General features: G+C 51.1%; 1 protein-coding gene across 3 annotated transcripts; it reads left to right on the top strand.

Annotated features, from left to right (window-relative positions):
- The first annotated feature begins 1,882 nt into the window (after positions 1–1,882).
- Positions 1,883–21,293, top strand: CSF1 (colony stimulating factor 1). 3 transcript variants are annotated; one of them, XM_053591851.1, is made up of 9 exons: positions 1,883–2,262; positions 5,257–5,376; positions 6,632–6,694; positions 8,179–8,349; positions 12,118–12,265; positions 13,393–14,390; positions 15,250–15,302; positions 15,609–15,667; positions 19,249–21,293. In XM_053591851.1, exons 1-8 carry the CDS (start codon positions 2,224–2,226, stop codon positions 15,652–15,654), a joined length of 1,638 nt encoding a protein of 545 aa, XP_053447826.1. In that variant the 5' UTR covers positions 1,883–2,223; the 3' UTR covers positions 15,655–15,667; positions 19,249–21,293. The 3 variants fall into 3 exon arrangements, with proteins under 3 accessions (XP_053447826.1, XP_053447829.1, XP_053447827.1); XM_053591854.1 differs by having other exon boundaries at positions 14,260–14,390; XM_053591852.1 differs by lacking the exon at positions 19,249–21,293 and adding an exon at positions 16,529–16,782.
- Positions 21,294–27,484: the final 6,191 nt, after the last annotated feature.

The following is a 27,484-nucleotide window of genomic DNA, read 5'->3' on the forward strand; positions in this document are numbered from 1 at the left end:
TCCTTATAACATCTCCAAGAGAGGCAGATGCAAACATCCCATTTTTTAGACACCGAGGCTGAGAGAGAATAGTATAAGGTCATGGAGCAAATAACTGGACAGAGTTGTCAAGGTCAAATAGCTTGTAAGTAGAGGAGTCAGGTTTAAACCTGGGTATGTAAAGAATTTCAGCTAGGTGAGGGAGGCCCCCAAGCCTGTGCTAACACAGAGGATGACTGCTCTCTTCCAGAGGCAGAGCTATGTTCTAACACCAGTGTAAGAGAGCCTGGAACAGGGGTGGGTTGGTGAAGGAAAGAGAAAGGAAAATTTGCCTCCCTTATCAGTAAATCTGCAAGTTTATCTTTCTCACACTACTTCCTCTAATTTATCAGTTTTAAGAAGTGTGGTGTCAACATGTTATCATTATAGTACAGGGACCACTTGAAAGAATATTCCCCAAGGAGGAAATGAACTGTCAACCTGCTTCCCCTGGCTAGTCTGTTTCTCCCTTCCTTCCCCACTCTGAGCACACACTACCATCCCACTCTCCTTAGCTTCCATCTGGAAGAGCAGGGCTCATGTCAGCATGTTCATCATTGTGTCCCCAGGGTCCAGCACAGTGCCTGGCATATAGTGGCCACAGTGCAGATTTATCAAATGAACAACTTATTCTCTAACAGCCTCATTCAATTCAATTTGACTGCCTTTAACTGGGTACCTATTATATGCTAAATACCATTGAAGCAGAGGTGAGTGAATATGGGTGCCACCTAGGAGGAAGTCTTAGAACAGGGGTGGGGACAGACCATAACCATCAATACCATCTTAAACACTTTTTAAAATAATGTGGAGAATGCATGGGTGACAAACAACTTACCAGGGCCACCCTGGAGAAGTGAAGTGGGAACACAAGAAAAGGACCCATTGAATTGCCTGGAGAATTGCTGGAGGCTTTACTGGTGGAAGATGAGACGTGATTTCAGCCTTATAGCCAAGTGGAGAAAGGAGCATTCCAAACAGGGACATGAGCCTAAGCAAAAGCATTCAGGTATAAGATTATTGGCTGGGGCTGGAGCAAGGGGTGCATAGGGCAAGTGGTAAGAGATACCTCTTCCGGGCCACATATCCCGTATTTCCCAGTAAGGAGGAGTGAGCATCCTCACTGGAAACACATTGAATCATAATGACTTGAAGAAAGAAAAATCTCCTGATGTTGGCATTAGAATTAATAGACACATCCTACTAGAACTCATTTAGATGAATTCTCCTGTACAGACAAATGTGATTAATCACTCAGTAAATGCATTTCCAAAAGAATCCAGGGAAATCTAGGGCCCAGGGCCCTTTCCAATCTGAGTTGGGTTTTGCAGCCAGTGGGGGAGCACGGGTATCAGCCAGTATTGACATCATCCGTGGATAGAGTGCAGGAGTGTCTCCTGGTACACTGGGCAGAGCCTTCCAGCTGTCGCCATCGTAGGACACAGCCCCTCCCTTCTGGCCAGGTAGCTGGCCTCCTTGCCTGTACCCTTCCCCCAGGTTGGGACTAGAGGCTAGGCTAGCTGCTAGGGGGCTGCCTGCAAACCTGCTGACTCAGGATCCAGGAGGGGTTACAGGCATGCGGAAGAGAGGAGGCCCGGTCTTCAGATTTACCCTCCACTGGCCAGTGCCTGTCCCTGCTCCCAGCCCATTTCCTGCTCAGATTTGGGAATTTTCAGGCCTGCAGGGAAAGTCCCTTGGGATGAGTATTAGAAAGAGGGTAACAGCACCAGATCGGCGCGGAAGGAAAGGCTGGGTCCGCGGAGGGCGCGGGGAAGGCGGGGTGGGGGCGCGGTGGAGCCCGCGTTCCTTTGCTCTAGTCTTCGCAGCGGAGCGCGGAAAACAGTAGGGGACCAGCCGGCGGGCTGGGGGAGGGGAGGCGGGGAAGGCGGCCCCGTGGGCCTCCGGAGTGTGTGTGTGTGTCTGTGTCTGTGTCAGTGCGTGTGTGTGTATGTGTGTCTGGCGCCTGTCCAGGGTGATTCCAGTAAACCACATGCCTTACAAGCTTAAAAGGCTCTGCCGAGGGTTGGCCAGTGAAGCTCGGCCCCGGGGAAAGTGAAAGTTTGCCTGGGTCCTCTCCGCGCTGCTACCGCGCTCTCTGCATCCCGGGACAGCGGCGCGGCCTCGGCCGGGGCGCCGATTCTGTAGCGGCCACCGGTAGAGCCAGCGAGGGCGGCCGCCGCGCCCGGTCGGGACACAGCTGCCCGTATGACCGCGCCGGGCGCCGCCGGGCGCTGCCCTCCCACGGTAAGCCTGGGGCCCGGGCCGGGCTGGAGCTGAGCCGGGCGGCGCGACCCCTCGGAGCCGACTGCCGGAGCGCGGCGAGCTGCCCTGTCCAGGCGTTCCTGCTGGGGCCACCGGCTCGGCTCTCGTTTCCTAACCGCCTTTGCGCACGGGCTGGGCCTCTGGCGCTTTCGCTGAGGCCGGTGGCAGCCAAGCAGCTGCTCCTGGGGTTGCAGCGTTTCCCTGGGAAAGTAAAGACCGCTAACCCCATTGTACGGAAGGAAACACTGAGCCACCCGCAGGCAAGAGAGAGGGGTTCACAACCACAGGTGGAGGTTCCTGTCAGCCTGGGCACTTCTGATCCAAGGGATGGGCAGAGTGGCTGTGCGCCGAGTGTGGTCCCTTTTGCAGTAGGCATCTTGGTCATTGGCCACACACGTGCTTCCAGACCCTGCTGGGGAATGGGTGCTTCTGGGTGGAGAGAATTCCAGGGTCATCCAGCTTATAAAATGCCAGGGCCGGTGCCGGGCAACCTGCCTGCAGAGGGGAGGAGATGGGCAAGTCGTTACTTGTTCCAGCCCATAGGCAGGAGCTGCTGGGGAGCTAAGTGGCTATTTGGGGGTCGGGGGGAATCGTCTTCAGAGCTGCCTTTTTTGCAAATTTTAGTTAAGTCAGTTGGGCAAATTCTGGCTTTACAATGGTCAAGGGAGGTGGAAGGAGCGTTTGGAGTTGCAGAGCTGTGACAGAGGCCTGGGCTACTGCCCCAACTGTGGCAGTAGCTTCTGTGGCTCCTGGAAAGGAGAGGAGAAACCTGGGGGAAAGGAGCAGAAAAATAATGTGAGTGGGGATTAGAGGAGAGGCTTGCAGGTGGGACAAGAGGATGTGAGGAGCACATCTGCAGGGCAGAAAGTGCCCAAGTGAAAGAGAGGAGATTGCTTCAGAAGGGAAAGAGAGAAGGGCAAAGCTAAGACATTGGAGGTGAGACCATGAGGAAAAGGGAGGAAGAAAAGGGGGCTGGCTGTGTTTAGACAGGTGTAGTCCAAGGGTCCGGTCCCTGCCAGATTGCTCCAGAGGCTTCATGCAGGGGAGCAGTCTGGGTGGCAGATGAGGCAGAACAGCTGGGCTGAGGTGTCCCAGCATCTCTGAGCCTGCAGCAGAGATTCCTTCCTAAGGCTCTCCCCAGGCAGAGGCTAGTGGGTGGGAGGAAAGAAAAGAGCCTGCCCAGCCAGATGCGGGCTAGAGTGTTAACCCTTGGATGTCTGTCCTCCTCCTTCTCTGGAGCAGAAGTGGGGCCTCAGGCCCAGGGGTATACCCTGTTGGCCACCTTCAAGTCAACCTTCCATGTGGTGGATGGCTTCTCCACCTTCACCCCCACTGATGCCTGAAGTCTTGCCAGAAGCTAGGCAGTCTTTGGGGTTAAACATTGTCCTCTCTTCCCTGTCCTCAAACATCAGTACCTGGAAGTGCCTGTGGGGGAGGCTGTCTTCCAGAGCATCCCTCCTCTAGCAGCCCTTTCCTCTTTACCATTGACCCCAGGGGCTTGGAGCCTCCACCCAGCAGCCTCGGGCAGAGACACCTTCTGCATGGCCCAGTTTCCTCCAATAGGTCCTAAACCTGAAGTTCCTGAGGGCAGGGGCACCTATTTCCACCTAGGCTACCTTCTCACCTGCCCGAGGCAGCCTGAAATGTCCCCCCATGACTGACCTCCCTTTCCTTCATACTCTCCCTCCCTCAGATCAGGCCAGGACCCTCACTGTCCCTCTGCTGAGTAGTATTGGGCCATCCTGTCCCTCTCCTGTCTTCAGCTTCTCCTCCCTGCAGCCTTCCTGGTAGCCCATCCAGAACTGGCAAGCATTTGGGAGTATTAGTTATATATAAATTAGCATGCTGTTATGGGCTGCTTCATGCCTCCCTGTGTTTTTCCAATGTGCTACTTCTTTGCAGTATTTGTCTCCTTATCTGGATTACTGAGGCAAAGCCCAGAGCCCAGGAAAGTGTCAGCCCTCACCCTACCCTGCCAGCATTTCCCTGAATCTGGGAGCATCAGCTTCCAAAAGGCTCAGGAGCTCTTGGGAAGCAACCTCAAGCTGGAAAAAACACAGCCCAAGGGTCCCTCTGCCTCTGGTTGAAGAAGGGGAGACCTAGGGCCAGGAGAAGGGATGAGGGGACCTTGATGAGAAGGAGGGAGGGAGAAAGGAAGTGGAAAGACAGGATGCCGGGAGCCAGCCCCATCACTGTGGGCAGAGCAGCTGCTGGGCTAGGTGGGTGCTGAAAGATGAGAGAGAGCTCAGAAAACGTTCCTGCTCTGGTGAGAGCTGGTTAGCTGGATGCAGAAACTGATGGGGCTCCAGTGAGCAGGTGCCCATGATGGACAGCCCAGAGCTGGCACTGGTGCCTCTGATTAATCAGTTGGGCTCCTTTTGAAATACACTCAGGGCTCCAAGGGGTGTCTAGCATGGGATGAGTTCCCAGTGAAACTGAGTTAGGACTCAGAGTTTTTCCAGTGGCAGAGCCAGACTTGCATGGAACCAGGTAGGAGGAAAGTCTGGGCTGTCTTTGTCTTGCAGTCTGATACATGGTGCATGAACGTGAACTTGAGGGCAGTTCAAAAGGTGCTTGGCTCAATGTTGATATTGCAGGGACAGAAAAATGGGTAGTATGTAAATCCAATCTTTAAGGAATATCCTGTGTAATTAGGACTTAGACTGGAATGTACACCATCTGTGTCATTGTTAGTTCAGTAATAATAGTGTATAATATTAGGTTAATCTGGGAAGGCTTCTTGGAGACGATAACATTTGAATTGTTATAAAGAGAGAGCAAGGTTGTGTGTTGCCTGTTAGGAAGTCCTGGAAAATCTGGATTTAGGGAATGCTGCATCCTGGGTTGAGGGGCAGAGCTGGCAGCATCACAGGTACCTAGCTAGTATAAGGTCTTTGTTTTTCTGCTCTCAGCAGGGCACTGGGGATAACTGGGGAGAGAGAGAGCTGGGGAGAAATAACACCCTCTCTGTCGCAGACATGGCTGGGACGCCTGCTGTTGGTCTGTCTCCTGGTGAGAGGGAGTGTTACCGCAGGGGTGTCGGAGCACTGTAGCCACATGATTGGGAATGGACACCTGCAGTCTCTGCAGCAGCTGGTGAGTGCACAGCCATGCTTGATTCTGCTTTTTTTCCTGGGAAAACTAAGAAGGAGCCCTGGGACAAGGTCAAAGAGAGAGGTTGCAGCCAGGGAAGTAGGGATGTACAGAAAATGGCTCCCTTAATGCTACCCTCACTGACCTTCCCCACTTTAGGACCTCTGGTCTCCTCAATCCTAAAGCTCTCTCTGACTCCCCTACATGCAGTGAACAGGTGAGTTTACAATCTTACAGCTGCTTGCCTGGGTAAACAATAGGCCAAGAATGTCTACTGAGGACTCTGAAAGGGCTTCTGAGGCCCACTGCCCCTTGGTGGATACCTCTTCTGGGAAGCTAGCCCAGTCTGCCTGATGTGTCCAGATAATGCCTCCAGCTTCTGGGCTCCCAGACGTGCTGTCCACCTGGCACCAGAGCCCCACCCAGATTTGGAGGAAAGGCTCTTGCCTAACTCCCAGCCTTCCTGGCTTTTGCCCATGCTCCAAGGCTGGGATGGCCTGTTCATTTGGGCCATGAAGGAACCTGTGTTTCATTTTAATCAGGCCCATGGAGTCATCGATACTTGGAAACATGGTCCAGCCAGGCAGAATCAGGTTGCCATCATGGCTGCTGTTCTGCTCACAGAGAATTTACCGTCCCTCTGGCCAACTAGGCAGGGCGGGGCACACTGGCTAGGGCCAGCTCCCAGGCCCTGAGCTTGGGGCCTGTAGGCTGGGCGTTCTGCCTCTCTTTCTCCTATACTGCTTCTCCTGCATGTAGCTGCTGTAGCAATCCAAGGCAGACCGAGAGCCCCAGCATCCTCCGAGGTTTAAATCACAGGACTACTGCTCAGGAGATAAAAGGGGGCTTAAGGGCATTTAGCCTCAGCCCCTACAGATTCTGAGTCCCCAGAGTTTGTCCATTCTCTGCTTGAATTCCTGCTATGACAGAGTGGTTGCTACCTGCCAGGGAAGATTATACCCTATATTCTTCTATAGATAGTTCTTCCTTATAACAAACTGGCATTTGTCAGATTTCATAGGGTGAAAGAAGGAAAGAGGAAAATTCTTGTTCTTCTGCATCCCTCCCTCGGGCATGTGGAAGGCACAGGTTTTCTGCTAGCCTTGCCTCTGCCTTTCCAGGTATGACTGCGGGGAGGTGAATGAAGTTCAAACCCCAGTCCATTTAGAAACTCAGGTCCCCATCCTGATGCATTCTGATCTGACATCTACAGATCAAGTAACTGACATTTCAACCACTGGCCTTCTCTCTTTTACAGATTGATAGTCAGATGGAGACCTCGTGCCAAATTGCCTTTGAATTTGTAGACCAGGAGCAGTTGGTGAGTGATGGCTGTTTACAGGGCCCATGTACCAGCCCGTAAACACCTCCCAGGGTGGGGTGCATGTGGGAGCATGAAAGCAACAGAACTCCCAGAGCTGGACAGGGTGAGGATCCCTGCATGCTCAAGTCTGGAGTGTAGGGGTCCAGGGCTAGGCAGGGTCCAGGGCTCAAGTCCCCTGCTATTCCCTTCTCCTGGTCTAGTACATGTCAAGTGTTTGTAAGTGCCAGGCACTTTTCTAATTTGATCCTGACAATACCACTACCCAGTACATAAATATTGTTTATTATCTGCAGAGAGTTAAGGGAGCATAACCAGTAAGTGGTAGACGCCCAATTTAAACCTAGGCAAATTGGCACTAGGGCCTAAGGCAAACCAATACTTCTTCCAGGTCATATATTTTGCTTAAGGATGGCACTCGCATTCACCAGGCACATTCCTCCTACCCAGACACAGCCAGCCAGCCACCAAGTGCACACATTCTGTCCCCTCTATTTTCCTCCCCATCCCCCCACCCCCATGTTGCTTGGACAATTTCAGGAGCTTCCTGACTGGCCTTCCTGTTTTCAGGGTACCCCTCATTGCCACTAGGGGGAGTTTTCTGCAACCCCAAACTGCTGCCTTCACTTTCCATCCCAAAACCTGTGGGGGCACTCATCACTCCAGGAGAAAGCTCTGGTTGTCTGGCCTGGTGATTTTACAAGCTCCTGTTCCCACCACTCAGCCCTGTTCACCATCCTGTAGTCCCTGCTTCTTCCTGCCTCCATGTCTTTGCACACGCTCTTCCTGATGCCTTTCCGACTGCCCCACCTCACCCTTATTCCACATCTAGTCATCTTTGTGTCTCACACAAAATTCTTGTGATGCCCAGAAGTTGCTCTTGTCCCTGAGTTTCCACACACAGAACCCATGCACACCGCTATCAGAACTGGAGACTACTTCATGGTCCAAAGAATAACTCCAGTGTTTCATTCACTCACTCACTCACTCAGTCTCATGCATTTACTAGGAACTTGCTGGACCAAGTACTAGAGATACAGAGCTAAGCAGCATGAGATAGTCATCAGTACCCTTATGTCTTGGAGGCTTTGAAGGAGCCATATGATAAAGGACTGCCGTGGAAGCAAGCCGAGAGTAAGAGAGAAATAAGAAGGGGTTCCCTGGGGCCCACCTTCCCTATGCACGTCTATCCTGATTAAAGCCTTGAGAGATATCAAAAAAATCCAGACATCTCTCTAATCAGAAGCCACATTGCTTTCATTGTAGCCCAAACTACAGTAGTGTTCCATCCCAGAGAGAGAATAAGAAAGACAAGCTGAGGGCAGCATACTCCTTGCTACTGGAGTGATGTGTCCCCTTCTCCGGGGGCAGGGGGGGAGCAGGCTGCAGCCCCTTATCTGCCTGGGGTGGGAGGCACCCAGCACAGAGCCTAAGTTCCTGGGCCACAGCTGCTAGGCCATAAGCTCCAGGTTCCCCTTTTTCAGAAAGATCCGGTGTGCTACCTTAAGAAGGCATTTCTCTTGGTACAAGACATAATGGATGACACCATGCGCTTCAAAGACAATACCCCCAGTGCCAATGCGATTGTGCAGCTGCAGGAACTTTCTTTGAGGCTGAAGAGCTGCTTCACCAAGGATTATGAAGAGCATGACAAGGTAGAGGGCCCTGGGACTGGGAGCACAGAGTTGGGGCAGAGGACAGCCATGGAGGTGCTACCCCCCCAAACACATGTGCAGAATCTGTTCACTTGTTTCACCTCACATCTTGCTTACCCATTCTCTCATTCATTTATCATCCCACCAACCTTTACAAAGTCCTTATCTACCATGTAACAGGCACAGTGCCGGGCCTCAACAATGTCATTGTAGGCAAAAAATACATGGTTTCCATCCCATGGAGCTTGGAGTTGTGTGAGGTTGATTGCTGTTAAATAAACAATGACACAAGTGAATATAATTACATAACCGCAGGACTATTCATTCAGTCAGTATAGTTATTGAGTGCCTGTTACTATAGTTAATATTGTTATTGAGTGCCCATTGTGTACGAGGATACACCAGGACACCAGGAAATAGCTGTGATCAAAACAGACAAAAATCTCCACATTCATGGAGCTGACTTTGGGGTGGGCGGTGTTAGGAGTGGTGAGACAGTTAACAAAATACATAAGTAAAACATGCAGCTTGAAGGATGACAGTAACCACACTGGAAAAGAATAAGCCAGGGAATAGATGACCGGAAGGTGAGGGAGAGAGCAATGGGGAGTTCGAGCTTAAATGGGTCGGGGAAGCAGAGACATGGAAGGCTTCTTAGTAAAAAAATATTAATTTGAGTCCCAAAGGTAAGTGTTAGAAAGCAATAAGATCAGAATAATGTTCCAGAACAGGGAATGCTATGCTAAAAGCCCTACGCTAAACAGAGAGGTACACATTCAGGGACCCGAGGGTGGTTGGCATGGCCAAAGCGTGTGTAATCTCATCATTGAGACTGCTCAGTTTGTTGTGTGGAGAACAGACCATAGAGGTAGAGATGGAGGCTGGGAAACCAGCAGGAGGCACAAGTCCAGGCCAGAGATATTGCTGGTGTGGCCCAGGGTAGTACAGAGAAGGTGGAGGCAAGTGGATGTGTTTCAGTGGGTGAGGGTCAGAACCACCAGGACTTGGTATGCACACTGGATGTGAGGAACTCATTTCAGTGATGGTGAAATGAGGACACTCGGTGGGTAGAGCAGGTTTGGGGGCAGAGCAGGAAGCACAGTGGACTTGAGATGCTTGTGAAATGGCCAAGTGGAGATGTGGAGCAGGTGGTGAATGTACAGGCCTCGAATGGGACTTGCAGTGTACAGATATAAGAAGTATGGGCATGGTGGTCATCTGTGAAGCCACGGCCTGGATAGCACTGTCCACCATGAGAAGAGAAGCAGGCCCAGGAACCCAGCATTTAGATGGCAATCAGAGGACAGGGGACCTGGCCAGGGGCAGGTTAAAGGTGGGAGGAAGACCAGAAGAGTCCTGAGTTGAGTCACTGGGATCAGGATGGAAAGAGTAGTCAACTTCATCAGAATGCCCACCAACCCAGGAATGGATTAACAAGCTGTGGTATATGTATACCATGGAATACTATTCAGCCATTAAAAAAAATGGAGACTTTACATCCTTCGTATTAACCTGGATGGAAGTGGAAGACATTATTCTTAGTAAAGCATCACAAGAATGGAGAAGCATGAATCCTATGTACTCAATTTTGATATGAGGACAATTAATGACAATTAAGGTTATGGGGGGGGAAGCAGAAAGAGGGATGGAGGGAGGGGGGTGGGGCCTTAGTATGTGTCACACTTTATGGGGGCAAGACATGATTGCAAGAGGGACTTTACCTAACAATTGCAATCAGTGTAACTGGCTTATTGTACCCTCAATGAATCCCCAACAATAAAAAAAAAAAAGAAGAAGTTAAGTGAGGTAAGGGCTTAACCCTTAACAAATGGAAATTTGTTCATTGGATTTAGCGATATGTCACAGGCATCCCATAGGGCTGACTAGAAAGGGAGGAAGTGGAGACAACGTTGTGGAGGAACTTGGCTGCAAAAGTGGGCAGAAGAAGAACGATGTTGCTAGACAGAATGTGCAACTGGGGGAAATTTTTAATAAAAGGGGTATTAAGTCTGTGGTTTTCCAAAGTTAAAGTTTCTAAGAATCACTTGGAGAGATTGTTTAAAATGCGTATTCCCAGGACGCACTCCTAGTGAATCAGAGTCTGATTCACGGGTCTGAGAGTAGGCCTGAGGATCTGCGTTTTAAAAACCACCCTACTCATGATTGTGATATGAGGTGCTGGGACCCAGTTGGGGAGGCACTCGTCAAACGTGTGCGAAGCTTGAGGCTCCACAAGGCTCCCTAAAGCTAGAGGAGCCAGCCAGAGTCTCCTGAGCTCCGGAGAGGGAAGGCACCTTCTCTGTTGAGACAGCTGGCCATCAGGGCCTTCTGTCTTGAGGATTCCTGTTTTCTCTATGGAGCATGAGGTGAGATGTGAGGGAGACAGAAGGGAGAGTCAAGGGAGAGCCAGCTCACCTTTTCTACAATAACCCTGGGGGAGAGGGAGGCAGGGGTTACTGTTTTGAATTTACAAGTGAAGAAATGAGCCCAGACTAGATAATTCATTTGATCATTGTCATCTAGCCGCTGAGCACGGGAGCTGAGCCCAGGTCTCCTCATTCATACATTTATCTGGTAAACATTTATTAAGGGCCTACTATGCACAGGACAGGGGGATGCAGCAATGGTGTCAAGGACGTCACAGACTAGTTAAGCCCAGAGTTCTTCCCTGTGCAGCTAAGTTTAAGGAAAAACTTGGTATTTGGAGGTCACTGGCAAGTAGATTCCAGATGAAGCTATGAGGCTGGTGTGAAAGGAGAGGTGGGCCTGGGGCTGAGCCCTGAGGAATGGCAGCATTTGGACATGAGGAGGAGGAGAGAGGAGCTGGGTAAGGAGACTGAGAAGGAACAGCTGGAGAGGTGAGAGGAAACTTAGGTGGGGGTGAAGGCTCTCAGAGCTCAGGGGCTGTGGGGAGCCTGGGCCTCGACTCCACAGATAGGACTGGAGCATCCTTAGCCCCCCTTCCAAGAGACACCAGTGCTGGTGAGTGGCCCACATCCCAGCAGCCTGCCCTGTTCCATTCCACATCAAGGTGATTTTTCTAAAATTCAAGTGTTGTGCCACCACCACCCTCCCCAGCAACTCTTCAGATGTTTCCCTTTTGCTTTATGGATAAAAATCAAAAGTCCTTGACATGACCCTCAGAGCCCTGCAGGATGTGGCCCAGTTACATCTCTCATCACTTGCTGTCTAGATGGCAGTCCTGTGGCCACTCCAGTGTTCTCTTTGTCTTTTGACATCTGACACCCCTTTCCGCCTTAGGAACTTTGCAGTCTGTTCTTGCTGTCTGCACAGCTCTCTCTAATCCCACCTCCTTTCCTGGTTAACTCTTACTCATCTTTTAGTTGGTTCCTTGGGGGGAAATTCTTCCTGGACCCTTATTTAGCTCTCTTTCACCATGAGATCCCTCAGTACTTCATCATAGGACCCACTGCACTTGTCACAACGCGCTTAGTGCCAGTGAATCTATTGCTGGCCTCAATGTCCAACAGGGGCAGGAATCACCTCTTTCTTGTTTATTGCATGATTCCAGGTAATTACCAGAGCCTGGTACATGAATAGGTGTTGAGTGGTTCCATGAATAAATGAAAAAGTGGTTCCATTCACAATCTCAGGACTGAGTCGCCTGCAAGCCAGAGGAGAGGGGAGGAAAGAGGTAAAAGGAGAAAAGAAGAGCGATGTAAGAAAGGCCAAGGGAACTTGACAAACGAGCTAGAGACAGGGGGCCAATGGTCATGCTCACCAAAGGGGGCCCTGCTCTGCTTCTAGGGCTGTGTACGAACTTTCAATGAGACACCTCTACAGTTGCTAGAGAAGATCAAGAATGTTTTTAATGAGACAAAGAATCTCCTTACAAAGGACTGGAACATTTTCAGCAAGAACTGCAGCAACAACTTTGCTAAATGCTCCAGCCAAGGTAAGCACCACAGGGCCAGCAAGTGGGTGGGGGTGGAGGTGGGGTGGAGGGTCACAGAACAGAGATCAGGAGGTAAGTTACAGACCTGGGGGGACCTCGTGGGAGGCAGCCTGGCTGCTACTTGTGTTCCTATGTGTGTGGATGTGCTTGTTCTGTGTACATATGTGGCTTCATGTGTCCTAGGCACATGTCTTTTTTGACATGTGTGTGCATGCACACCTACATATATCTGCATGTGGAGGGGTTGTGCTGGTGCCCATGGGATTAGGAAGTGGAAAAGAGCCCCTCTCAAGGAGCCTTGTAGATCTGGAGGCTTTCCCTGCAGGCTGGCTAAGCGTGTGGGGTGTTCCGTGGAGAGAACAAATGTCCATCTGGGAGTCAGGGCCCTTGCTCCAGGAGCCCTGCTGCGAATCACCCGGATACCCTGGCTTGAGAAGTCCCCAGGACTGCTATGGGTATCCCCTCAAAGGAAAAGGCTGGAATCGAAGTCTGAGCATCATTGAAACTCCCAGTGCTGGCTCAGCTGCATACATGTGCATCCTGCGTGTCCTCGTCTCTGCGTCCTGTGCCACACGTGCCTGCCTACATTCAACTTAGCTCCCCAAGGCAGAGGCTGAGGTCCTGCAACTGCCAATGGCCAATTTCAGTCTCATTGCTTCTCATTCCCAAGGCCCCAAGCCTTGGCCGCCTTCCAGCCCCAGCCTTTTCCTGCCTGTGGCTATGGCTGTGGCTGTGTGGCTCCTGGCTGTGCATGAAACCAGTATCTTTGGGGCTTGAGAGTGTCTTGTGTTAGCCAAGAGGTCAGTACTCCCTCTCCTGGCCTGACCTCTGGCCAGCTGGAACCTCCCACAGGCTGTTGTCGGTCATCTTTCACCCCACCCCCAGTGTGCATCTAAACCCTGCTCTTTGTGCTCTGCCTGTGACACCTGCATATTGTCCCTCCCTGCTTGAGCCCTGTGTCATGACCCCTAGTCCTGTCCTCGTCTCAGCTCCAAGTCTGCCTTAGGAGATGAGGGGACCCCAGACTCATATCCCCCTCTCAACCCTCTCTGGGAAAGCTATGCTAAAGGCTGGTGACTCTATCTCCCCCCCATCTTTCTCTTGTCCTCTCTCTGTGGTTCTTTCAGATATGGTGACCAAGCCTGATTGCAACTGCCTGTACCCCAAAGCCACCCCTAGCAGTGACCTGGCCTCTGTCTCCCCTCACCAGCCCCTCGCCCCTTCCATGGCCCCTATGGCTGGCTTGAGTTGGGCTGACTCTAAGGGGACAGAGGGCAACTCTCTCTTGCCCACTGAGAAGCCCCTCCGCACAGTGGACCCAGGCAGTGCCAAGCAGAGACCACCCAGGAGCACCTGTCAGAGCCTTGAGTTGCCAGAGACCCCAGGCGTCCAGGACAGCACCTCTGGTGATCCACCACAGTCTCAGCCCTCTGTCGGGACCTCCACCTCTGGAACAGAAGACATTCTTGACTCTGTGCTGGGCCTTAACTGGGCCCTAGAAGAGGCTTCTGGAGAGGATGGTGAGGGTCCTCCCGCCTCTAGGCCAGAAGGGCACAGCGTTCAGGCAGAGACTGCCAGACCCAGCGACCTCTCAGCACCTTCTCCACTCCCTGCATCCACCAAGGACCAACAGCCGGCAGGTGTAGATGGTACCACCTTGCCCAAAGCGAGCCCTGTGAGGCACACCTGGGCCTGGAATCACACCCCTGAGAAGACAGATGGTTCATCTGCCCTACCTGAAAACCCAGAGGAACTGAGATCCCCCAGGACCTCATCTCTGCGACACCAAGGCCTCAGCAGCCTCTCCATGCTCCCTTCTCAGCCAAGGCTTCCTGGAACCCACTTTGGGGACAGTGTGCTTCCCCATGGGGGCCTGGAGGGCAGGAGGAGCACCAGGGACCGGAGGAGCCCCACAGAGCTGGAAGGAGGAGGAGCAAGTGAGAGGGCGGCCTGGCCCCTGGCCCGTTTTAACTCCGTTCCTTTGACTGACACAGGCAGTGAGAGGCAGCCCGTGGGATCCTCCAGCCCCCAACTCCGCGGGTTTGCCTTCCGCCTGCTGGTGCCCAGCATCATCCTGGTTTTGCTGGCTGTCGGTGGCCTCCTGTTCTACAGGCGGAGGCGGCGGGTAAGAAGAGCCCAGTGAGGGAGCAGAAGGCAGCTGGCAGGGGCAGAGCCTGGCAGGGTGCGGGTTGGATGACCACTGGGGCTTGGCCTGGGTTCTTCAGATGCTGCAAGAGAGGAACAGCCTGAGCCAGTGGGTGGGAAGCTGAAATGGAGAGTTGCTTCAGAAATCAGATGGCTGTGAGATCACTGGGAAGGGCAGGAGCAGAAGAGAGTGGGAGAGAATATTCTTGGGCTGGCTGGGTGCCCGTACATAGTGGTTACAGCACTAGCCACATATACTGAGGGTGGTGAGTTCGAACCCAGCCCAGGCCAGCTAAAACGACAACTGCAACAAAAAATAGCTGGGTGTTGTGGTGGGCGCCTGTAGTCCCAGTTACTTGGGAGGCCAAGGCAAGAGAATTGCTTAAGCTCAAGAGTTTGAGGTTGCCATGAGCTGTGATACCACAGCACTCTACCAAGGGCAACATAGTGAGACTCTGTCTCAAAAAAAAAAAATAGAATATTCTTGGGTTGACAGTAGGAAGACAGCCAATTGGGAGGGAGACAGAAGAGGAGAGTGATGCCGTGTGAATAGGTCAGGGCAGGGGCATATGCTGGGGGCTCTGTGGAGCCTGGGGTATGAAGGCCTGCAGGAGACAGCTCAGGGGACAGGCTGCATGGAACCCGGGGAGCGGAGGGGCATGGCCGGTAGAGGGGCCTCACAAATCTCCCCCAGGCCTCTGGTTGATCCCCACTTCTGGGTAGCTGGGACGGGGAGGTCTCTTGCGCCTTTCTCATTAATACCGGAGGCAGCTCCGCCCAGGGATGGGGGCCACTGTCCTCTCTCCTCCCCTCAGTGAGCTGTTCTTTCTTGTCCCCAGAACCATCAAGAGCCTCAGACAGTAGATTCTCCCTTGGAGCAGCCAGAGGGCAGGTGAGAGCTCAGGGTGAGGCTCTGGGAGGCCCTGGGGCCTGGCTTGGGATCTCTTTCCCTTTTAGATTGACTGGGGGGTGTTTTTTCCCACTTGCTCTGAGAAAATGGGGCTGGAAAGGAGAAAGGGCCTCTCTTCTTTCCTAGGTATCTGGGCCTTTTCCTGAGATCTTCCTAGAGTTAGGCTCTTGTGGGTCTTCTCAACCTGAGACGGCTGGAATATTTGCAGGGCTTGGGGGTGAACTTAGGCGATCCCTCCCTCCCCTGCTTCTGCTGACATGTGATGTGGGTTCTGTGCTCTGCTTGCAGTCCCCTGACCCAGGATGAGGACAGACAAGTGGAACTGCCTGTATAGAGGGAATTCTAAGGTAAGTCTGATTTTGATCTCTCTCTACCCCTTAAAATGAGCTATACCCTTTTCCAATCACCCCACCTGTTGGTGACACCACCTCCCCTGAAGCCCCCACACTTGACTCCCTCCCCTCCTGCTCCCCATCCATGCATCAGCAGGTCCAGCCAGCCAGCCCTCTCCTTCCTGGGTCCTCAGGCCTCCCCCATCCTTCATTCCCTCTGCCCCAGCCGAGGCCAGGAATTACTACCTCTGCACTGGGTTTCTTGTCTTGCTGCCACCTTTAATCCCACAGCAATCAAAATCCTCTTCCTCAGATAAAGTATGGCTTTTATAAGGTCTTAAACCTCCTGGAGAATTCTCGGTAGCTCTGCTGACTCTCTAAACCCAACATTCTTAGCTTGGCTTCCAAGGCCCTCAGCAACCGCTGCTTGCCAGATTGCTCCCTCATTTGCTCCCCACCAAGGGTAATTTCTGCCTCCCTGCTTTGCAGACTCCTGATGCTACAGAATCTTATTCTTGGAAGGGGTCTCAGAGGTCCTTTGGTCCAATGTCTCACCCTAAAATCCCACCCCCACCCGACACCCCGCCGCCGCTATGTCCCCTACAGGGAGCCAGCCAGCTTCCTGTCACATTCTCACAACTCTAGGCCAGCTCCCTGTCTAGCCACAACCCATGCCATCTGCAGGTGATGCTGGGAGAAAGGCCTCCCTCATGTGAGGAAAAACTGGCCTCCCTGCCCCTTCCATGCTGATCCTCCCTCCTAGTCTCAGGACAGCCCTTAGATATTTAAAGGCAGTTGTCCATGTCCCCTTTAAGAATTCTCTAAGCTAAGTGTGGCCAAGTCCCTCAAACATTCCTTATATGATATGGTTTTCAGACCCCTCACCATCCTGGACACACTCGTTTGTCAATGTCCCTCTGAAAATGTGGCGCCCAGCCCTGGACACAGTACTCCAGATGTTGTCTGACCAGCTCAGAGTACAGTGGGACTGTTACCTTCCTTGATCTGGACAGTATTCTTCTATTCGTGCAGATTGAGAGATTGCATTAGTTTTTTTAACAATCGCATCATATTGTTGTCATATGTTGAGCTTGTGGTCTGTTAAAATCCCTAGTTCCATTTCCCATAAACCCCTGTAAAGCCAGACCTTCTCTGTCCTATACTTGGACAACTTAACTTTTTTAACCAAAGTGCAGGAGTTTATATCTACCTTGTGAAACTCAACCTTGTTGGGTTCTGCCCTTTCCTAGAGCCTACTGAAGTTGTTTAAATCCTCATAGTCCTTCCAACCGTGTCTCCTGCACACTGAGTAGTGTCTTTCTGTTGTCCTTGCCCATGCTGTTGACAGATGTGACCCTTATTACTCCTCACCCCAGCTGGCCCATACCTTCCTCCCTCCTGTACAAGCCTGCAATCAGTCCACGAGGAGGCCTTCCCCATTGCTGTTCCTTTAGTTCATACCCCTCTGCTCTTTTGTATTTGGTTAATACTATATTGATTCGCACTTATTTGGATGTTGTTTTCATATATTTTGAAATCTTATTTTATATGTACATGTACATTCCACACCCCTAAGCAGACTGTAAGCCCCTTGAGGGCAGGGACTGTCTCCCACTTTTTTGCTTTACTTTTTTCATCCTGCGTTCTACTACAGAGAGGGCCTCTCCACCTACTTGCCAAAAATTAAATAAATGTTGACTAACTAGCTTCAAGGCTGACTCACCAAATGACCCTGGCTGCCGTCTCTAACTGACCAGCCTCTGGCTGACCAGTTAACCAGCTAATTAATCAACCAGCTGTTGACCGGCCAACCAGCTATTTGTTAGACTCTAACAAATCAACTAGCTGGTAACTGCCTAATTGGCTAGTTGTTAATTGGTGAGCTGATTGGCTAATTGACTAGCTGGCAGGTTGCCTGCCTGATTTGCCGATTGACTGGTTGGCCAACTAACTGGGGTGATCCATTTAAGTTCCCAGTCACACCCCTTACCAAATTCAGACAAGTGCCTTAGGGACTTCCCATGTGTGAAGTGACAGGTCTGGGCTCCTCCCAGAGAGGGGGAAGGATCTGGCAAATGCTCAAAACCAGGGCAACCTATTTAGGAAAGAACAGTAAGAACACATCTGGAATCATGGAGTCCTCCTTGTTGTAGGGCGGGCTAAGATGGGCTAATGAGTCAGCTGGGTCATTGGCAGGGTGGTAAAATGGCCCAGTCCCCCTCAGGAACAGTGGCTCAGTGCTACTCCACCCTCCCCCTGGTCATCAGGTCCCCACCCACTACCATGGTCTTGGCATCTCTCTGCCCCATCCCTCTGCTCTCCCACTCTCCTTTCCATGCTTGCTTGTTCTCAGGCCCATCCTGAGGTTTCCTCTTCCTCCCCTCAAGAGTCTACTTAGAGAGGGGGTTACATCCAGACCCACTTGACCCAGTGGGTCCAGCCCTAATGTGGTCCCTAAGCCAGGCACCATGAGCTCCTGAGAGACTGAGCGATAGCCCTTAGACTGATTGCTGCTCTGATGAGAGAAAGGAGAGAGGGCCATCCAGAGGTCAAGACTGAGAGGACTCAGAGCCACAGGAAACTCAGACACCAGCATGGCGACCCCAAGGAACTAAGAGATAGGAGCAGTAGGCTAGAACTTGCCCACTTGCTCTTTCTTCCCTCCTGGGCCCTGGCAGGAACTGTGGCCTGGCTGTACCCAGAATGGCTAGTGTCCAGTTCATGGTTCCCCTTCTTTCCCCTCCAGAGCATGGGAACGGGCTGGGAGCCAGAGGTTGTGGTCCCATCTTCCCTCCTGACCCATGACAGCCTTTGCCAGTAGGGCCTATGGATGTTAGGGAGGGAGGCCCCACACAGGGGCCAAAGTCAAACCATTGGATGGAGTCCAGGGGATTTCTGCTCTGGGAACAAAGCGTCCTGAGGATGCTGGGCAAGGGGACAAGGATAGGGTGGGGGTAGAGGGCAGGGCCCTGACTCCCATGGATAATGCAGGAGGCAAGTCTTTTGGCCCATCCAGGAGGAGGCCGGGTTGCTTTGGGATTAGCATGCCAAATGGCAGGGTGGGAGTTTCCTTGTCCCAGTACTGCCTCTAGACTTTTCCTCCCCAGTCCAAGTTCTTCCTCTTCAATTATCTCTTCTGTGATGACCCTCTCTGATGAGTGGTGTGAAGGTGGAAATGAAAAATTCTTCTTTGCTAGGGTTAGCAAGAATCACTCCAGTGAGATGGCCTTGCCTGGGGCAGGGTCTAAAGGACACTCAAGTGTCCCCTTCCCTCCTTGTCAGATCCCTCTGCTTGAGCAACAACCCCTGCTCAGACCGTCAAGATATCCCCCATTACCTCCTGCTGAGGTCCCTCGTTACCTAGGAGGAGGGGGGAGGTGAGGCCAGTCTGGCCAGAGGCTTGGACTGGTGCCAGGGAAACCTCTTGGTCCCTCTGCGGTGTCTGGGTGGCTGGGAAGGCAAGGGAAGGGATGGGAGGAAGTGCTGCCTGCAGTGTTGCAGCAGCCCACAGGAACACTCACCTCCCAGGCCTGTGTCCTCAGTGACACTCACTGCACTCCCACTCAGCTGACAGCCTTTCCTTCTCTCCCCTACAGCTGGGCACACAGGACAGTCTCTCCATGGGAGGAGACATTATGGGGGTGTTCACAACTACCCCTCCCCCACCATCCTCCTGGAATGTGGTCTGCCTACCACCAGAGCTCCTGCTGCCAGGACTGGACCAGAGCAGCCAGGCGGGTCACTCTGCCTCCACCCTCAGACCCTCGACAGACTGAGAGAGGGCCGGAGGCTGCCCTCCACACTGCCACTATTTATTGTGGGCCCTGGAGGCCCCCATGTGCTTTAGAAAGTCTGGCAAGTCCAGCTCAGGATCCTCTCCCCTCAGGGGCTACACCGCCTCTCACTCCCCTCCACATCAGCACCTGGGCACGTCAGAGAGCAGGGTGGGCGTTGAGGAGTGGAAGAGCCCTGTGCCAGAGGGCCCACCTGGTGCCACAGGATCCCGGTGTGGACAAGCAGGGACCTGTCTCCAGAGGGAGGAGCCTGAGATTCTCAGGGTGGGACGGCGTCAGCCTGATTTCCTGTAAAGGCATGCAGCCCGAGAAACGAGAAGAGGAGGCCTCTGGGCCTCGGTCTGCACTGACAGCCAGAAGGAGGTCTACACCCTCTGCTCACCTCAGTGCTCTCTGCCAGTTGCCTGGAGTAAAGGGGAGGCTGGACCTGCCTGACCTGCCCATGATGCCAAGAAGAGGACCAAACCCTGGCCTCCACCCTGTATCCCTCCAGCCAGAGCTTCTCCAAGAGGCCAGGGAGAGGCTCCCCTCATGAAGGAAGCCATTGCACTGTGAACACTGAACCTGCCTGCTGAACGGCCTGCCCCGTCCATGCTGGGAGCAAGCATTCGTCCGTCCACTTACCCTCCAGCCTCTCTCTAGCTTCCGGCACTGAGCTGGCCTCACCCGGCAGCTGAGGAAGCCCTCAGCCTTGACCTTCTCCTGACCTGCCCTTTGACTCCCCGGGGTGGAGTGGGGTGGGAGAACTTCCCGGGCTGCCAGCCAGAGCCGGTCTTTAGGCTGTGTTGTGTGCCCAGGTTTCTGCATCCTGCACTTCCCGCGAGGGACGTACTAGTGGGGGACATGGTGGGGGAAGGGCAGGGCAGGAAGCTGCAGGGTGAGCTCTGACTGAAAATGGGTCTTTGAAATATGGGTATGCCCCTAAGGTTGGGAAGTGTCTGAGTCCCCAGAACCCGCAACCCAGTCTCCTTTCCCTGCTGCCAGCAGGTCCTAGGGCTGAGCAGGTTGTTCCTGTCAGGAGCCCATCTGCGTGGTGCCCAGCTCCCATCTTCTCACCCTTCTTTCTCCCTGACCCCAGTTGGCAATGATACCTTCCACATCTCACCCCCCTGGCTTCCCACTGCTACCACGTCTGACCAGGCCAGGGAGAGGGGCCTGGAGAGGGGCCAAGAGGTCCAGGCTTTGGCTTCCTTCCAATTGCTCTGAAGCCTGAGCAATGGGTGACAGGGCTGTCAGTTGCCCCTTGTCCCTTTCTGCTGCTGTGTCCCTCCTCTCCTGCCACCCTGTGCCCTCCACTGAGACACTCTGCCTTACCTGGTCTCTGGGCCCATGACCTTTTCACCTCCAGCCCAAGAAGTGAGGGTCCACTGGCCCCATCTGTCCTGTCCTGATGCTGGCAGCTGAGGAAAGGGCAGTGGAGATTTTGATGTGGAGCTAGTCCTTCTAGTCACAGACTCTATTTGATGCTAGAGAACATATATTTGAAAATGGAAGGAAAAACAAAACCAAAAAAAAGGCATTCCTCCCCAACCCTTCTCCCCTAAACATATAGTATTTTACAGGTCAAAAAAGCAAAGCCAACCCATTGCAGAACTTCTTTGTGGGCACTTGGTGACATCAGAGCAGGGGGAGCCCCAGAGCCACCTCTGGATGTCTCCCCAGGCTACCTGCACAGGAAGCCCTTCTGTTCTCTGAGGAAGCTGAGAAAGAGTATTGGCTCACGTACTGTGAGATTTTGTTTTTATACTTGGAAATGGTGAATTATTTTATATAAAGTCATTTAAATATCTATTTAAAAAATAGGAAGCTGCTTATATATTTAATAATAAAAGAAGTGCATAAACTGCCATGTGACTCCTGGGCAGAGTTGCTTTTGGGTGTGGGTGGCAAAAGGGGTTGGGGCAGCAGTCTGGTTAAGCCCCAGCACAGAAAGCTTTATCCCGGAGACTGGGGAAGGAGGGTTCTCTCCAAGTTTCAGTCTCGTTAGCAAAACCTCCTGTATTATCGCTGTCCCAAACACATTCATCTGCATATCTGTTTAGGAGGAAACTGGGTAGAAAGCAGCCAAACCTCAGGCCTGGCCACTGGCCCCTGCTCCGCCCAGCCTGGGAAAATGGCTGGTTGGGCTCTGTCCAAGGTGAGAGGCCTGCAAGGATGAGATGAGGCGTCTTGACTGCTGAACCTTGCTGTCCAGGGCAGAGGGAATTGGACTAAGGCAGGGCTGTAAGGTGAACAAGTGCCGTCTCTAGGCCTGGAAGTGGGCAGGACAAGCAGTGGGAGTCAGTAGTCCGTGTGAGGGCCTTAGGGCCTGACCTTCCTACTGGACATGGACATGGAGAGGAAGCCCCAAGGATGTGGCTTTCCATGGGGAGAGACCTGTTAGGGCAGGCTGGAGCAAGTAAAGGCCCAGCTAACCCAAAACACACATTCTGGGCAAAGCTATGGCAAGAGCGGCCTCCCTATCCCTGAGGGTGTGGCGGACAATGTTTTGGACCCATGGTTCCCAGCCCTGGCTTACCTGAGAATCACATGGTTGTTGAAAAAAGAAAGAAAGAGAGAGAGAGAGAAAGGAAGGAAAGGAAAGAAAAGAAAGAAACTGATTCCTGAGCCCTACCCTAGATTAACAAAATCAAAATCTGAAGGCTCAGGCACCAGGCATCGGAATTTTTAAAAGACATCTCTAGTGATTCAAATGGGATCCAGGGTAAGAAGCTCCTGGAGACTGTCAGATAGGGTGGCTATTTAAGTTGAAATTAATAAAATGTAACAAAAGCAAACATTCAGTCCCTCAAATGTACTAGCCACATTTCAAAGGCTTGTACCACCATGTTGGACAGCGTAGGAATCCAACATTTGCACCACTGAGGAAATTCTACTGGATAGCACTGCCCAAAAGTCCCCCAAAAGTCCCCTGGGACTTAGGGGACCAAAGTTACAGAGCCAGGACTGGCACTAAACAAACTTGGCCAGGAACTAAGTGCTCAGGTGTCTCAGCCATCCCTTTCTGTGCCCTTAGACTGCTACCATTCTGTCCCTCGTCATTTCCCTTAAGTGAGCTCTTCCCCTTCTATCAAAAGCTCCTCAGAAAAGATTTTAAAGAAACTTAAATTACATTGCATTTTTCCTGGCCCAAATGGATAAAAAGTCTCCTTTTCTGAAAAGCCTTCCCAGCCTGGTACAGGCCCCTGAGACTCACCCAGCCTTAGTTCCTTTGTCCTCCATCCTTAGAGCCTGTTTATTTGTTTGTCGGTCCCACCAGACCATGGACTGTGCTATATCCCTCCTTACTTCCCAGTGCCCGAGGTATCTGGTACACAGTAGGTGCTCAATAATTGTGTCTCAAAAGATCAACACTGAAAGCATGAACAGAAGCACGACAATGCAAATTCTGACCAGATTTAATGAGGGCCTTTTCTGGGGACCTTACCGGTATTCGCCAATGGAATGAATACCTAATAACTATAGTTCAGTGGCCAAGCAGAGGAAGTGTTTTTGGCAGAGGGTCTCCCTGGCTTCTGATGTAGATGGGGTGAGCTTAGGACGTCATCTGATCACTGGATTATGGTGAACAGAATGTATATTTTAAAGCTTTTAAGGAAGAATCTAAAGATGAGGGAGCCAAAGCAAAACAAAACAAAACAAAAACACCAAGGCCCTTGCCCGGTAAACCTGCCTTTCCAGAAGCTCCAGGAGAATCTCAGCAGGCCTTTTCCTAAGCCTCATATGCTGTCGAGGCTGTTGAGGAAGCATCATACCTATATGCAGCAGTCAATTGGTAGCCATGAGAGAGAGGATCTTAGGTATGCTGCAAATACTTTTAAAGATCATTAATTAAATTATTTTCAAAAGAAGTTCAAAGCACAGTAAGCATATTCCTTTTTTACTTTTTTTTTTTTTTTTGATCAACATAATTTAAGTGTGCTGGGGAAGTTTAACTACAGGTCAAGTGTGCCGTGAGATATGAAAGGTGAAAAACACTGCCATAGAGCAATGTTCACTTTGCATCCAGAGCAAGAGAACTTAGGTTCTTGGCTTGAATCTCTCTTTCTTGTTGTTTTTTGTTTTGTTTTGTTTTGAAGTGTCACCTGTAGACTTTATTTTATTTTTTAATTTCAGATTAATATGAGGGTACAAATGATTAGGTTACGCTGCTTGCATTTATTAGGTAAAATTCCAGATGTAGTTAAGCCCTTCCCCAGGGGGTGTGCCATATACCCTTACATTGGCCCATCAGGTGAGAGCACACCGGTCCCCTTCCCCCCCTCCCCTTTCTCTTCATCCTCTTCACCCCTTGAATTTAATTGTGTTTTCCTCTTGTAGGTGTGTAATTGTTTATCTATTGGTTTCATATTAGTATTGAGTACTAATACTAGTATGGATTAGTATTTAATACTAGTATGGATTAGTATTACTAATTTTGGATACTTGCTTTTCCATTCTGTGGTACTTTACTAAAGAGAGTGTTCTCCAGCTCTATCTAGGTTAATACAAAAGATGTAAAGTTTCCATCTTTTTATAAAGCTAAATAGTATTATTCCATGGTATACATATACCACAGTTTATTAATCCATTCATGAGTTGATGGGCACTTGGGTTGATCCCACATCTTAGCAGTTGTGAACTGAGCTACAATGAACGTTGAATTGAATCTCTTATCGCCTCTTATTGTTCCACCTTGGTTAAGTAACTTTCCTGAGTCTCCGATTTCTCCTCATTTGTAGAACTAGTTTACAATTTCAAACAAGCTATACCTGGACAGAAGTTCAAATGAAGTGATAAACCCCAAAGCACCTGTGAGCTCCAAAGTTCTGCTCCCAAATAAAGAGTGTTCTGACGCAGCCCCCGCCAGCCGGTCTGACTGCCCAGCTCCCCTCTGCAGTGCTGCCGGGGCCTGGCTGTTCTCAGCAGAAGGTGGCAGAGCTGAGTGCTCGCTGCAGGAAGGAGGATTCCAATCTCTGGTAGCTCAAGGATTTCTGGCTGAAGGGAGAGCCCAGGTAGGGGACTGGAGTGGAAAGTGGCCCTGGGTGCTTTGGGTGCCGGTTAGCAGGCAGGGTCAGGAACGCTGGCTTGGAGTATATAAGCAGAAGGATCCAGACAAACCCCAAACCACTATCCGGCCAGAGGCAGGAAAGTGAATCAGAGGCAACCAGTTAGAAGCCTGAGGTTAACCTCATGCAGACTGCGGGCTGTGGCAAGGAAGGAGTTGGTTGAAATACTGGAGTCTGGGCAGGCCTTGGGTGAGCATCCTAAGACCCCTTGAACAAGACATAAAGTCATTTGAGGCGGGCTGTGAGCAGGCAGCCCTGGGGAGAAGAGGCCATGTTTGCAAGAGGAAAGGCCCAGCAAAGGTCCCCTCTGCCAAAGCAGCACTTTCCTCCTTTGGTTTCCCTCTTCAGTTTCTAGGAGGGGGAGGAGGGTGACTGGTCCTGCTACCTTGGATGCTAAGACTGCTGAAGGAGCAAGGTGAGCCACATCAGCCTGGAAAGCCCCAGGGTAAAGCCTTTGGACCACAGAGAGCTCACTCCCTCCCCCTGCAGAGGCTATGGCTGTGTGACCGAGAATCTGGTGTGGGACCACAGGAAAGCCCATGGCTTGCTCCCTCTGGCACTGTCTAAAGTTTACACTGACTCAGCTTCACAACTGGGTGACTGTGAGTCAGAAGAGGTTATGGATTGGGGTGGTAGAGGAGGCCGGGTTGGAATGTTGGTGGGTGAATTCCTGGAGGAGGGCTGGGGCAGAATCCAAGGTTGAACTCCATCCTCTCTGGTACAAAGGAGTCCTGCTCTGAGGTCCTGGACACCTGCCTCTGGCCACCCTGTGTTTAGTCTCTTCATGTGTGTGTACCTAGTGAGGTCCATGAAATCCAGAGCTTCGTCCTTGTTCACTCGTGTATTTTTCCATTAATTACTAGATACTGAAGACAATGAAGGAGACAGACATCAGGTCAATAATTACACAAATACATACCTAGTCATAAAGTGTTAATAGAGGTAGGAAAATACACAACAGGGACTTGACCCAGGGATGCAGAAAGGTTAAGGCAGAGAAGGCCACAGAAGGGTGACAAGCAGTGAGGCACAGTCTGTTCCTCCTCCTTATCCAAGGCTGCCAACAAGATTGAATGGGAAGCTATTTACAAATTACCTGGTATGTGTGAGGCACGCTATAAGAATGAAATCTCATTCCATCTACAGCAGCCCTATGAGCTAGGTGCTAATATCCCCTTCTACAGATGTAGAGACTAAGACTTAGAGAAATTTAATAACATGGATGAGGTCACAGCAGCTGGTAAGTAGCAAAGCCTGGATTTGAAGCCAGGTCTGACTGTTTTCAAGAACCACACTCTGTCACAACATCACACTCTAGCAGGCATTTAACAGATGGTTCTTGCACAAACAGACGGCTTGTGCCAGCCTGGCGGACTTTGACGGTTCCCAGGACCCTAGCATCCTCCTTCTTCTTCCCTTCAAAAGGACTATGTAGTCTGGACCTGGGCAAGAGATGCCTGTGACAGACCCCTGTTCTCACAGCTTTGCTGCTAAGTCTAAATTCACTATCAAAGGAAGAGGGACCGGTGGGTGTTGTGCCCACTGCCTGGGCCTCTGGGAAGGGCCTCCGGGAAGGGCCTCCCTTGACCTCTAGCCCCTCCCTCAAGTTTCCTTTGGCTAAGGTCCTCTGTGAGCCATGTGTTTTCTCCCCACTCTCCCTTTGGACACCTTCCAAGTCCCTGGTTAATTATTGGCCCAGGTGACATCTGGGCACTGATCACTTCAACTACAACAGGCTTTGGCATCATTCTTATTTTACTTGATCATGACCTTCTTGAATGAAAAGGCTATTATTTTTCTTCCCTACACCCAGCCAGATCTCCAGGGGAGGCTGTCCACGCCTGGGCTGGGGTTGGATGGGAAAGGCTGGACAAAGACCACTGCGTGTGATATCTGCAGGCTTAATGTGCTCTAGTGATTCTAGGAAGAAAAGCCAAAGTCTGGGGGCAGGAGAGCCTCAGAGGTGGAAGCACAGCCCTTGCGGTACCTGTGATATTTGGGGGAGCCTCAAAGAGGCCTCATTATTAGAGTACACTATGGGGTGCTCAATCCATGTTGGTCATCCTGAAATGAGCTCTGTGCCCACCTGCAGGAAGCCCTCTATGATTATCTATGTACTCTCCCAAAGAGCTTTAGACTTGAAGATAATTTGGCCCAAGTCCTGAATATTGTTTTACAGCAACAACAACGGCAAATCCTGGGGAGGGCTTAGAAATCTGATTTCCGGCTGAGCATGGTGGCTTATGCCTGTAATCTTAGCACTCTGGGAGGCCAGGGTGGGTGGATTGCCTGAGCTTGCAGGTTCGAGACCAGCCTGAGCAAGAGCCGGACCTCATCTCTAAAAATAGCTGGGCGTTATGTCAGGCACCTGTAGACCCAGCTGCTTGGGAGGCTGAGGCAAGAGAACTGCTTAAGCCCAAGAGTTTGAGGTTTCTGTGAGCTGTGATGCCACAGCACTTTACCAAGAGCAACAAAGTGACACTCTGTCTCAAAAAAAAAAAAAAAGAAGTCTGATTTCCAGAGCTGCCATGTTATATTATTTTAAATATTTCATTTTTCAACATCAAAAAATTTACAAGGCACATAAAAGATACAAGAATAGAAAAGAGTAAACTTAGTTTTGAGGGACCCCAGACATTGGTTTTACTAGACAAAGACTCTAAATCAGGTATTTTAAATTCAAAGTCTAAAGGAAAACATGTCTAAAGAACCAAAAGAAAATATGAGAATGGTGTCTCACCAAATAGAGGCTATCAATAAAGGTGAGAAATTATTATTTTTTTATTAAATCATAGCTGTGTACAATAATGCAATCATGGGGTACAATGTGCTGGTTTTATATATTTTCATCGAACTGGTTAACATAGCCTTCATGGCATTTTCTTAGTTATTGTGTTCAGACATTTATATTCTACATTTAGTAAGTTTCACCTGTACCCTTCTAAGGAGAAATTATTTAAAAGAGAGAGAGAGAGAACCAAATAGAAATT

Source organism: Nycticebus coucang, chromosome 5 (genome assembly GCF_027406575.1).
Source record: "Nycticebus coucang isolate mNycCou1 chromosome 5, mNycCou1.pri, whole genome shotgun sequence".
NCBI classification, from domain to species: domain Eukaryota; kingdom Metazoa; phylum Chordata; class Mammalia; order Primates; family Lorisidae; genus Nycticebus; species Nycticebus coucang.

Excerpts from the sequence above, each read along its gene's own strand:
- CSF1 (XM_053591851.1), top strand. The coding sequence starts at position 2,224 with ATGACCGCGCCGGGCGCCGCCGGGCGCTGCCCTCCCACG. Across the intron at positions 5,377-6,631 it reads TGCAGTCTCTGCAGCAGCTG|ATTGATAGTCAGATGGAGAC; the intron begins GTGAGTGCACAG and ends TCTCTTTTACAG. Across the intron at positions 14,391-15,249 it reads TCTACAGGCGGAGGCGGCGG|AACCATCAAGAGCCTCAGAC; the intron begins GTAAGAAGAGCC and ends TCTTGTCCCCAG.